General features: G+C 38.4%; 1 protein-coding gene across 3 annotated transcripts in view; it reads left to right on the top strand.

Moving 5' to 3' along the window:
* The first annotated feature begins 211 nt into the window (after positions 1 to 211).
* The window catches only part of igsf21a (immunoglobin superfamily, member 21a), a 346,434-nt gene continuing 333,355 nt past the window's right edge, over positions 212 to 13,290 (top strand). Inside the window, exon 1 of one of the 3 annotated variants that reach the window (XM_073876128.1) lies at positions 212 to 366. Coding sequence is in view for 2 of the 3 variants with exons in the window: in XM_055184959.2 (XP_055040934.2) it covers positions 7,604 to 7,742 (139 nt within the window). In the remaining variant the exon portion in view is untranslated. Of the gene's footprint in view, positions 367 to 7,126; positions 7,743 to 13,290 lie in introns of those variants that run through there. The other 2 variants (XM_055184959.2, XM_055184958.2) reach the window with 2 other exon arrangements.

The following is a 13,290-nucleotide window of genomic DNA, read 5'->3' as shown; positions in this document are numbered from 1 at the left end:
TCTAGAGATGTGCGATATCACATTAGTATTGCAGGCCCTTGCCCAGATGCCACCTCATGTTGCACCGTAAGCTGTGTGGTTGGTTCAACTCCTCTAGAATGGTTACAGACGACTGCCTTTGACCATTTATGAGGCCTCACGTTTTGTTTTTCCTTCTCTCTTTTCCCCTCTGTTCACTTTCTTATGTCACAGGACACCGTCTCATAAATCATCTAAGAGGTTTACCAAGGGTCTTGTCATGACTCCACAAGCACGCATGCACCTGGAGGAAGGACCGAGGAGAGCAGAGAGGAACTGACTGACACCGAGCACAGTTCAGCTGATAAATATGCAGTAGGGATGTAAGCACGCGTGTGTGTGTGTTAGGTATGACAAGCTTTCCACTTTTGTATTTTTCTGTGCAATGAAACATTCAAATGATCTACAATGTTAAATTAATTGTTCATCGTAAAATGAAAATTAGCACATAATTTACTCACCTCAAGTCATCCCATGTGTATATGACTTTCTTTTATCAGCTAAACACAAAGGAAGTTATATTCAATAATATTCTGGCTCTTCCTAGCTTTGTAATGCCATTAAATGTCAACGTTTTAAAGCTCTAAAGAGCATATACATCCATCATAAAAGTAATCCAGAGGACTCCAGCAGGTTAATAAATGTCTTCTGAAGCCAAATCTTTAAATCTGTGTGAGAAAACAATATTTTAAGATGTTTTAGAGATTAATATATTGTGAAACTTTAAATCAGAGCTGTAAATTCAAATATGGCAGCACCTTGATAACAAATCAAATCTCATTGGTTCTGAAATAATTACAATAATTATTAACAATAATCACAAGTTGAATAATCCAATGCTATCGAATAGCAATTAGTACATACTTTACAAGGTGGCTAATTTGTATTAATTCGTAGGCTTGCTTTGTATGTCCAAATTCTTACATTTTTCCCTCTGTGACATTGAGTGGAGTGGGGTTTTATTATTTTTTTATGATAATCAAATATTTTTGTATGATTCACTTCATACAAATTCATACGAATTAGCCAACTCATAAAATACGAACCCTGTCAGATCATGCTGGAAAAATCACTTCTTTACACAATACTATTATGTGTATAACTGACTAGCATACTGATTTGTATGTTTATAACAATATAAAATGTATCAATCACTAAATAAGCTCAAAATGTTAACCGTTTTCTTTCACAAATGTAACGTATGTATAGATTAGAGTCAGAACCAGTCTGTGCTTATTTGGTCTTAAAGAGACAGTAACCTCAATTAACCTACTTAAGTCTGTGTCATTAAAGGAATAGTCCATTTTCTTAAAAGAAAAATCCAGATAATTTACTCACCACCATGTCATCCAAAATGTTGATGTCGTTCTTTGTTCAGTCCCGAAGAAATTATGTTTTTTGAGGAAAACATTGCAAGATTTTTCTCATTTTAATGGACTTTAATGGACACCAACACTTAACACTTAACTCAACACGTAACAGTTTTTTTCAACAGAGTTTCAAAGAACTCTAAACAATCCCAAACGAGGCATAAGGGGCGTATCTAGCGAAACGAATGTCATTTTTGACAATAAAAATAACAAATATACAGTTTTAAACCACAATTTCTCGTCTAGGTCCGGTCCTGAAAGCGTCAGCGTGACCCAGTAGCGGAGTGGCCATCGGGAGAGTCGGGACATTTCCCGGTGGGCCGGTAGTGTTTTGAGGCTGCGAGGGCCGGTCTGATAATGGTTAATAGTTATACATTGCAAGTTATTTAGCAACCCCGTCTGGCGGCCTGATGTGCGGCCGCTTCCCGCTGGTCAAACTGTGCAGCCTCTTTGCTCAACACATAGGCTATATAAAAGTGCTCAACCTGTTCGCCAGGTTTAACCATGTTTAGGATTTTTTTTTAAATATAGGGGAATTATTGAACGGCCCCTCTCCAAATTGCAATAGCCTGTCGGCCTTTGATGTGAAAAGCCGCGTCGCCGCGTCGCCTGTTTATTTCAGTACATATGCGGTCGGATTGATCCATCAAGTGTGGATTAAGGATGTTTAAAATCTCTAGCCTGGTGGTCAGTACTTGAATGGATAAAATCAACACATTTGCAAAGGTTTATCTCCATATGGCTATATATAATAAATAAAATTTAGAAGGGTAACTTTGCAGTATCACATTTTATATTTCCTACTATTAGATTTCTATTAGATTTCCATATTAACAGACGAGAGTATTCAACTGATATATATAAATATCCTCACAACATTATTATTTCTCAAAACTTTGACAAAAATTATTTTCAAATGAACTGTACAGTTATTCAAAGATGCACACATTATTCCGGATATGATTTGAATATTAGACGAGATAATATAACGGCAATGAACGTCTCATATGCCATTAAATATCCACATAACTTAATATAACAGCATAATGAAATTAATAAAAAGACAAGGAAGCAGGATTGGCATGTAAATTGTATTATTATTAGCAGAAAAAAAGCAATATTACTGAAATACACTCTGAGGTAATGCGCCAAACACGTTAAAATAAATAAGCAATAACGTGGAAAAAACTTTATTATCTCTCAAAACTTTATATGACAAAAATTATATTTAAAGGAAATATTCTTACAGTTATTCAAAGATGCACAAATTATTCCATATTACTCCGTTTATGAGCACATTCATCTCTGGTCTCGCCGCTCTGTTATGTAATAGCTGTTTGAGGTGCGCATCTCCGTCTTTCAACCATGTATCATTTTGTATTACTCATTTAGGAAAATTAGCAATGATTTAATGATTTTATTAATATTATGAAAATGTTTTTTTTTTTTTTTTTTTGGGCAAATTGATTACGATTTGTATTAACCTATTTTTACTACAAATAGGCTACGAGACATTTTTTTTTACCACGGAGGGCCGGTGGTATACGAAATTTCCCGGTAGATTTTTTTGGTCCCACTCTGCCCCTGGCGTGACCCCACGCAATACGTCATGACGTCAAGAGGTCACAGAGGACGAACGCGAAACTCCGCCCCAGTGTTTACAAGTGTGTTGAAAGAGGACCAATCCGACGTTGTTATATGTGGAATGATACTAATTAATGTCTTTGTGTTAGTTTATTGTTTACAATTGTCCGCAAATGTGCGTTTTATATATGTAACACGTGACCTCCCTACGTCACTACACATTTATGTTAGGTCGTGCTTGACCGGACCTAGACGAAAAGTTGTGGTTTAAAAGTGCATATTGTTTTATTTTCTTGTCAAAAATGACAATCGTTTCGCTAGATAAGACCCTTATGCCTCGTTTGGGATTGTTTATAGTTCTTTGAAACTCCGTTGAAAAAAACTGTTATGTGTTGAGTTAAGTGTTAAGTGTTGGTGTCCATTAAAGTCCATTAAAATGAGAAAAATCCTGCAATGTTTTCTTAAAAAAACATAATTTCTTCTCGACTGAACAAAGAAAGACATCAAAATTTTGGATGACATGGTGGTGAGTAAATTATCTGGATTTTTCTTTTAAGAAAATTGACTAATAGTTTAATGTTAATCAATAATTTTTTTTTTATTATATTTAATTTATACGACATTTATACATTTGATTCGATTTCTGTACCTAATGCTAATTTTAGACCTTTATGTGCAACTTTGTTCTTTTTTATAAATGTTTGTAATTTCTTTATTTGTTATTAGATTTTTTCCCACCCATTTGTTTGCTGATCTGAAAAATTATCCGATCCGTGCCTGAAAAACCGTAATGTGATCCGAACCGTGAGTTTTGTGATCCGTCACACGCCTAGCATACAGGTTTAGAACAACATGAGGGTGAGTAAATGTATATTATTGGGTGAACTATCTCTTTATTGATGGGTTTATGTGCTTTCTAAAGCTTTAAACTGTTGACCATCATAACAAAGCTAGGAAGAGCCAGGACGTTATTTAATTTAACTGACTGTATTCAACAGAAGAAATAAGGTCAGATACACTTGGCATGGCAGGAGGGTGAATAAAATTGCAGGATAATTTTCTTCTTCCTCCAATTATTCCTTTTAACAGTTCACCAGAAATGACTGTTTTGATATACTGTATATATTTCTTCTAAGCAGGCCAACAGTTCAGCATCTGCAGTGTGGGCGTACTTTACGTAATTTAAACTTGTTCCATACAATGATTTTAACATTAAGGGTACCTTAGGTATATATCTGTACACCCACATCTCTTTAATTAGCACTTGTAGCGTGCAGGTTCCGGCAGAGAGTTTAGAAATATATTTTCAAATTTGTGCTTCGATTGAATTTCGGAGCGCCTGCAATGAGGTCTTGACCCCAGAGTATTGTGTAATTTGCACATCCTTGCTTGGTTCTTCCTTGTGGATGTTGTGAGAGACAGAATTAGCATTTCAGTACATTCCCCTCCACAGGTAAAATGCAAGTGCGTAAGCATTGTGTGCTAATTTGAAACATGTGGGAGCGTCAACAAACGGTCTCATTGATGGTAAAGACCCACATGGCCACATTCAGCCGTTGAATCAGCATAACCTTTAAACAATGAACTTGGCACACTGATGTATTTGTCCTCCACACTAGATAGCAGTTAAATGGCTTTTGTTTGCACACTATTGTGTGTGTTATTATACTGTATGAGGACAATAAAATCATTTTCATTATAATATTGCATTTGCATATTAGCCTGGGTTTCCCCATGCTGCCTTGCGCGCAAATTTATTCACGCTGCAAGTCTAGCATGGAAACCATGGACCTGTTTTTCCCCTGAAATAGGGAACTGATCACAGAACGGGGAGGGGGCAGCAAGACAATTACGACGTCTATACGACACACCAAAGTTTTGTTTATCCAACACGGCAGCCAACGCGAAGTTACTTTTCGATGCAGCCTTAGATACCCAGCAAACATTTGGACGTCCGATACCGTTAAAAATACGTCCCTCCGTCATGTCCCGTCATGGTTGAAAAATAGTTCCAAAATGACAATCCAACCTACGTCTTTGACGTAATCTGAAAATTCAAAAATTTTGAATACGCGCAACCTCAGACAAATATAGACATATACAAGTGTATACAAGCGTATATAAATGCATTTTAGGACATGTTGTGCATTTGTGAGGTCCAGTCGCGACTAATTTTGGACAGGGAGACGACGTTGATTTCGGACCAATTACAACATTTGTGGCGTCCTGCGGCGACCCCTTTTGGCCGGGGAGATGACGTTGCCGTCCAACCTTTGTTTGCTGGGAAGTTTTAAAAGCAAGTTTATTTTAAAAAAAGAGCAACTTTTGGCGTTAAACAATTTCATATCCAAGAAGGATGTTTGGATATGGCAAGACATGATAGCCACGGAGTTTTATAGGACCAACCCGCTAGGCATCGTTGTCGACGAAGTCCATTTAACTTATAAATGGGAAGTGTTATTTATTAATATCGTATTGTCATTATGCCTGTAGTCGCTAAATTTGTCGCTGGTCGCTTTTTTGAAATTATCGCTGCGTCCGAAAACTCAAGGCAGTGACTCGTTGCCTCACTGCCTCATAAGGAAATGACTTCGGAGGCATGAAGGCAGCTCAGAGAAAGACTTTCGGACACACTTCAAAGGCAGCGTGTTTGAAATTTGAACAGAGAGCGCCTTTGTGACAACTAATCACATATTTGAAAACTACAATACTAATTTCTCGCTAGAAATGCAATTAAAAGGTGTAAAAAGTGAAAATCTACCTTTATTTACACCAAAATGGTGGTCCAGTCGCGTCCTTGGCCGCCATTTTATTTTTTCGAACTCGACCGGGCTCGACCAATCACATTCTTAATGTACGTCCACGAATAGGTATCTCAGGAGACAGGAAGTAAACCAAACATTGAATTCGGACATGCCTTGATGCCTTCCTGCCTTGGAAAGCTGCCTCAGAAGGCAGCAATTTAGAGTTTTCGGACGCAGCCTAAGTAGCTGAAGGGGTCTGAAAAGTTGCTAAATCTAGTGACAAAGTCGCCAAGTTGGCAACACTGGGTGGCTAATTCGTATGAATTCGTAGGCCTACTTTGTACGTCCACATACATTGGGGTTAGGAGTGGGGTTTTATTATTGTTTTTATGATAATCAAATGATAATCTACCTACCACAGTGCCACTAAGTTGTGTTGCTTTTCAATATCAATACACAGCTACCGGTTTAGTTGCATAGCTTTCAGCTGTGTGCACACAAACCAATAAAAGTTGTTGACGCTTGAATTTATGTCGCTCTACATACGTCATCTGGTAAAATTGAAACGATTGGTTATGAGCTACGTACAGGTAGACATTTGTAATGCCCAAAAACTGGGCATTGTAAACCACGCCTCAAATACGAGAAAATTAGCATGTGGTTTCCAGACCACGTCTTATTCTCCATGAGAATGGTCTGGTGTTATTTGCATATATTTCTACAACATTTATTCCATGAATGTTAAGTCTGGGATATGTGACCCAGACTGTGAATTTACTTTTTTTATCACATTAGTATCAGGTATGTTTGGGGTTTAAAATAGCTTTGGCAGTCGTGAAATTCATAGCTGTATTCTTGTATCTCAGTTGATAGAGCAACACAAAAGCCATGGGTTTAATCCTCAGGGAACACAAGTTCCTAAAATATACTTTGTCAGGCTTTATGGTTCCATAAAGAACCTTTAACACCCACAAAACCTTTCTGGAGCACAAAAAGCTATACTATATAACGGATATAAAAGAAATTGTTATTTTATAAACCTTGACTGGTTTTTGGGGAACTAAAAATGGTTCTTTTATGACATTGCCGTGAACACTGTGAACAACACCTTTATTTTTAAGAGTGTACTGATACAATGTATAACATCATAAGTTTGCTATGTATAAAAGTGTCTTCCAAATCCATAAATGTAACTGACAGATGTAATCGTCACCTCGATTTAATAATGCATAATAATTATTCTCATACAAATCCCTTTCTTGCTGACTGTTAGTAGGCTACATACAGTATATAAAAACTTCATGCCCCCATTGAAGCTGTGTGGGGTTAATTTGCACATACCCTAGGTGACGCTGTTCGTTCAGATGGTCGTTGAAACATTTCAAGCACTTGATCTTTTCAGTTTCTATGCAGTCAATGCAGGACAGAGCATCTCTCCACCTATAATGATCTTTAAAAACCGTTTTAGAGTGGGGCAAAAAATCCTGCTGGAATAAAATCGGCTTAGTGGACGGAATTAGAGGGGAAGCGTTTGGAGCCATGGCAGGATTAAAGCAAATTGTGTGAAATAAAAAGCGAGTGATCACGAGTGACTCTGTTCCTGACTGTTTCTGAAGGGAGGGAGGCAGTGTGTGTGAGAGAGAAAGGGAGAGCGAGAGCATAGATTTTCATCCAAATCCATATCTATTTTTTAATCCTCGTCTGCCATCGTATTGTGAAACGCTGGCTGTAGCCAACGCGAGGAGACTGTTTCGCAATGCAACGCTTCTAATAACCTTCGCGCGCAATCTTTACATTCACTGAAGTGCGCATTTGTTTTAAACTTCATTTTTCCCTCTGACTCCCGGACAGCATCATGACCAGTTTGCGGGATCGCCTCTCGTTGGAATGCTGGGAATTACGCGGCAACATCCCGGAGAGCATGTAAACGCCAATGGAGTTTGGGATTTATTACAAAATATGGGAAAGATGACCGTCTTGTCTTTGTGTTTCTTCTTGTGCTCCGATCTACTGCAAGTAGCTGTTGGTGAGTAACAATCGCTTTGTGTATTTTTAAACACTGTTATGCGCATCGTTTCATGTCATGCCTGTTTTACGCGAGGAGCCGCTCAGTTTTGTCCTCTGAATTTGTGAACATCGTGGTACTTGGCTTGGCATCACAAGGCAGTGTTACCCGAGAAAGGGCACAGGGACTATGTGAATGTCATTTTTCATAGCGGTACACGGTAAAACAGCAGGACATTTGAGCATTCTCAGGAATAAATGAGGCTGAACGCATTAGTGCCGAGAGCGTAATTCGACTATCGGTTTATAGTGTTGACTTGAACCCTGATCATATCAGTTACTACAAACATAACAACAGATGCTTCGTGTTTATTACTTCTAATTTAACTGTGAAGAGCCACGTGCAAGTTTGGTTAAGGTAATGTTGTATATTTCAGCTTTGCCAGGCATACATTTTTGCATACATCTGTTTAGTAGTCAACACTTATAAAGTACAATTTGTTATTTATTTAGCTCTCATAGATCACGCGTAGCTTTCCCTTATTGCTGAGAGCCATCCACCCCAAAACCTCCCATGCCTCATTTACGATCTCACGAACTGTTTAACCACACATCAGCCTGTTACCTAAAGAGAAAAACGCACAGGATGAGGAGTTACTGTTGCAATTTTCACTGCACATTTCTTTATAAATACTGAATAAAACCTTAAACATGTTGCTATGGATAAGCGACCATCAGCACGATGGCGTGAAGTGAATTAGAAGTGCGCTCTCGCGGTTCTTTTGCGTTCTGGATGATTGACGTGTTGGCGTTTTAACCTCGCGGTTCTAACATCTGGCGCGTTTAGGGTACTTGTGTTAAACCTCACTCGGTTGCATAACTTGCATCCATCGTAGCCGGACTCAAAGATTGCGCGCGCTCGTGCGCAAACCCACACGAAGGCGTTTAAATCATAACCGAGTCGGTGATATACAGTAACTCCCGCACACCTCACCATACAGAGTGAGGTCATAATTCTTCATATTCGACTACATTGGTGCTTGGACTGTCCCATATTTTTAATGCACCTGTGCTTTATGCGGGCTGTGGAGTGAGTGTGAGAGAGAGAGAGAGAGAGAGAGAGAGAGAGAGAGAGAGAGAGAGAGAGAGAGATAGAGAGAGAGAGAGAGAGAGAGAGCGTCATTTATTGTTGCGTAAACCATCGGGTCTCATAAAGTTGAGTTGAGATTGTGGTTACCATCAGTGTTGTAAACGTACAGCAATGGATCACATAGGATTTCATATGTTTAGTGGCACCGCCATCCTCCTTTTTCTGTCTTCCAATATTTCAACAATGTGCTGCCTGGCTGCCCGCTGAATACAATTTTGCAGATAAACAGTTTTATCATCATTGTGGTGACAGTAACAAAATGAAAATTGACAAAACTTCTGCATAGCTTGACAGTTTTCAAATATGAGATTTAATTCTGGGGTATTTAGTTAACAAATCTTTCTACATGAACACATCTTCAAACATATCCGACATTTTTTGCAAGCAGCATTTTATTTTATGCAAATTCCTGAGCTTCATTTTCTTTAATAGACAGTGGCGATAGTTAGGCTGATGGCACACAGACATTCAATTACCCAGAAGATCCAAAAGGCAATCGATCCAAGTAAACTTCCGTGTCTGTTTCTCTTAATAGTTCAAGACAGCATTTCTACTTTAGAAAATGAACACATCTTCCATCGATGGGCTGCTGTGCCCTCCTGACATAACTGCAGTCTCAGACTTTGGAAAAATCTTTCAGAAATATAGCCCATCTGGAGGTGGTGTTACATCTAATGACCTTTAACTCCAAAACCACTCCAGGAGTGACCCACAGCATCGCCCTCTACATCCCTCACAACTCAGGGCACCGCAGGCTCTCCACAACTAAGCCATTCAACCCCCCCTGTGGATTCGGCCATTTCCTCTTCTTAAGAGAGTTCTTCCTTAACAGATCCATCATGATCAAGTGTGCTGCCTGCTGCAGGGACAGGTGTTGGCAATTCTAGCTTTAGTCTCCAATAATCACTCTTTGATTTCCTGTCTCCTTTAGAAGACATAAACGTGACCTTCAGGAGCTGCTTTGTCACCAAAATACAAAGTTGATTCTTTCAATTTAACAATGATTTCTCCTTATTCCAAGCCCATCACCAGAGGTACTACTGTGGCTTAGCTAAGTTCGTTTTCATTGGAGACATGATGTCTGAATCATCCGATTGATTTTTTTTATTAATTCCCGTAAGAGAGCGTGTAATGTGAGCATGCAATTATAAATACATTCTTCATAAACTTAATTCTGTTAATGCGTTATGATGATAAAACATGAAAGATGTCATTAAACGTTGTCATCTCACTTAGCCATGCTTGGGTATGTTCTCTTCGACAACAGTTTACCCTGGCTAGGTTAAATGGTGTGACATGGTCCCAAAAATGGGACACAGAAGTAATGGACAGCAGGAATACAATGCTGAATTCAAATGATAAAATGCAACTCACTGTGTATTATCATGCATGGTTAGGATAGTAAAATAAATAGTGAAAAAAAATGGTAGTCATATTTTTGCTGGAGACATCAAAGTCTCTGCGTGCACTAGAACCCATATTTTGGCCTAAATGTAGTAGGATCATGCCAAATTAGGTAGATGCCAGCAGGAACAAGAAGTTAGGCACCCTCATCCCATACCTGTCAACATTGGGATTTGAAAATAACCCTAACAACCCTCCCCCCCTTCATTACTATGCAAGGGAATGGATGGTTACACTGCAAAAATACTTTCTTACTTAGTATTGTTGTCTTGTTTTCAGTCAAATATCAAATAAGGGAAAGTTCACCCAAAAATGAAAATAATGTCATTAATGACCCTCATTGTTGTTCCAAACTCGTAAGACCTCCGTTCATTTTCGGAACACAGTTTAAGATGTTTTATATTTAGTCCAAGAGCTTGTTGACCCTTCATTGAAAATCCACGTACGGCACTCTGTCCATGTCCAGAAAGGCAACAAAACCATCATCAAAGTAGTCCATGCTACATCAGTGGGTCAGCCAGAATGTGTTGAAGCATCGAAAATACATTTGATTAAAACAAAAAAAAATTACGACTTTATTCAGCATTGTCTTCTCTTCCGCATCTGTTGTGAAGCGTGAGACTGAAGTCACGTGACTGCAGTGATGCGGATGACATACAACATGGCTGACGTGTTATCTGGTGCGCCCCAGCTGTTTTTTTTGTTTTGTTTTGGGTTTTTTTTGCGCCTGGGCTTCGTTGACAGTCTGAGGGAGACGCACGCTGTAAGTTAAAAAAACTACAACTTCGCAAACATGTCTGAGGATAACACGTCATCCGCGTCACTGCAGTCACGTGACTTTAGTCTTGTGCATGTGCTTCACAACAGACGCAGAAGAGAAGATAATGCTGAATAAAGTCATAATTTTGTTTATTTTTAGGCCAAAATGTATTTTCGATGCTTCAACACTTTCTAACTGACCCACTGATGTCACATGGACTACTTCGATGATGTTTTTATTACCTTTCTGGACATGGACAGTATAACGTACTTAGATTTTCAATGAAGGGTCAACAAGCTCTCGGACTAAATCTAAAACATTTTAAACTGTGTTCTGAAGATGAACGGAGGTCTTACGAGTTTGGAACAACATGATGGTTAATTACATTATTTTCATTTTAGGGTGAATTATCCCTTTAAGATATATTTTCATTATAAGTAAAATGACCTAAGAAATTAATTCTAGTTTTTAGACAAAAAATATCAATTAAAGATTTCTTCTTTAAATTTTCATACCCCATTGGCAGATTTTTTTTGTTGCTTGTGTTAAAGTTCAAACAACAGTGTTTCCCTACACGCAAAGTTACAGAAAAAGCACACCCAGTCAAAACCCATTAGCCAGCACATCCAAATGTGTGAGTTTGTGTGCTAATGCGCGGTACCTTTTTGCGCGGCTCGTCATCCTCCACTCATCCTTAGGAAGCTTTTCTTCTTCTTTTTGTTTTATTGGCGGGTGTTGTTTAAGTGATATACAGATATACTGCCACCTGCTTTACGGGAGGTGAATGTAGCAAACATCAAATACGGCCAGTGGAATATTTTTATAGATAGACAAAAAATACGGGAAATTATTTAAATGGGACGATGGCAGGAAAGAATGATAAAATACGGGAAAATCCCTGCAAAAACAGGAGTGTTGACAGGTATTCCTTAATTCTTAAAAATCATAAAACTATGCAAGTAGTGCATTTAGACATTATTTTAAAAAATAATGTCATGTTGTTAATTTTGCTGAAGCATTGCCGTATATTTCACTAATATTATATTGTGCTGCCTTCTTTGTTTTATAAAGCCTGCTATATTCCTTCAGCATGTAGCTTTAAGGTGCAGGCCCAGAAAGGTGATAAAGATCAGGGCTTTCTATCTTAGACTACAGCACTGCAAATAAAAACGAACATAATCCATCTGATTGTTGACAGTTTGTTGCATAGCCGCTGTTTCCCTGTGTATCTTAGAAAGAGGATAATGCTTCTTGTAAATTGTCCACTCATACTGGCCTAAGCAGACTGCTGTAATGTATATAAAGCCTAAAGGGCTTTCGTCAGCACAGGAGTAAAGAGCACATATTGAATGGCTATAAAATGAATGTGGTGCTAGTGCTTGTAAAAGTGTTTGTTTATAGGTTGGGGAACTAGTGTTTTAGTACTGTACATATATATATATACAGTACAGTATTCTTACAGTCCTGTATGTGTTTGTAATAGAGGTAGTAAGGATCAATTTATCCTGTGTGCTGGTTTTGTGTTTGCTGGCAACCAAGAGAGCCAAGACAATGAACTTCTGTCATTTCATTCCCAAAGGACCAAGCAAAACTAAAACCCATTTCAATTGATTCAATTGGGCATTGTTTTCATCAGTACCATTTATCAGAAATGAAAAACTGGGTGCAGACTGGAGGGTACTTATTGTAGTAAGCCAAAAAGAAAGTTTGCTGTATCTGTGCAGGCTGTGATACTTTTAAGACTTTTGACAAGTTGGACAGCTTTGACTTTTGTTATCGTAGGCATATATCTAAAGATTACATGGCTAAATTGGCAACCAAGTCCTGTGCTGACAATTGATTACGTTTGACAACAGATGTTTTAAAATTACCATTGAAGTTATCCGGAAGTAATTCATCTTGCAGTCTGTGGTTTTGTTAATCACAAGGTCATTTGTTGACGAAAGAACATTGGAAACATTTGCAAAATGAATTTGAATCTTTCAAATTTTAAAGATTTTTCTTTAAAACTATCTTTCGGTCACAGTTTTGCTTTAACTCTGCTGGTTTGATGAGGGATAGTGGTCCTTCCTTTTCACTTACATTGGATGGTTAAGTGGTTGAGGAAATAAATGCTTTGAATGACAATTTCAAAGTGTAGGAGCAATCTAAAGCTCTTCACCCATCTTCTCTTGGCTCATCACCGGGACTCTAATGCACGGGATGTGGATCTCTTCAGCTGAATCATCAATGAAGGGCCTCTCATCATGACAGAGG

Source organism: Misgurnus anguillicaudatus, chromosome 14 (assembly GCF_027580225.2).
Source record: "Misgurnus anguillicaudatus chromosome 14, ASM2758022v2, whole genome shotgun sequence".
In the NCBI taxonomy this organism is placed as follows: Eukaryota; Metazoa; Chordata; class Actinopteri; order Cypriniformes; family Cobitidae; genus Misgurnus; species Misgurnus anguillicaudatus.
The sequence above is the reverse complement of the archived record's forward strand: the minus strand, read 5'-3'. Positions and strand labels throughout refer to the sequence as shown.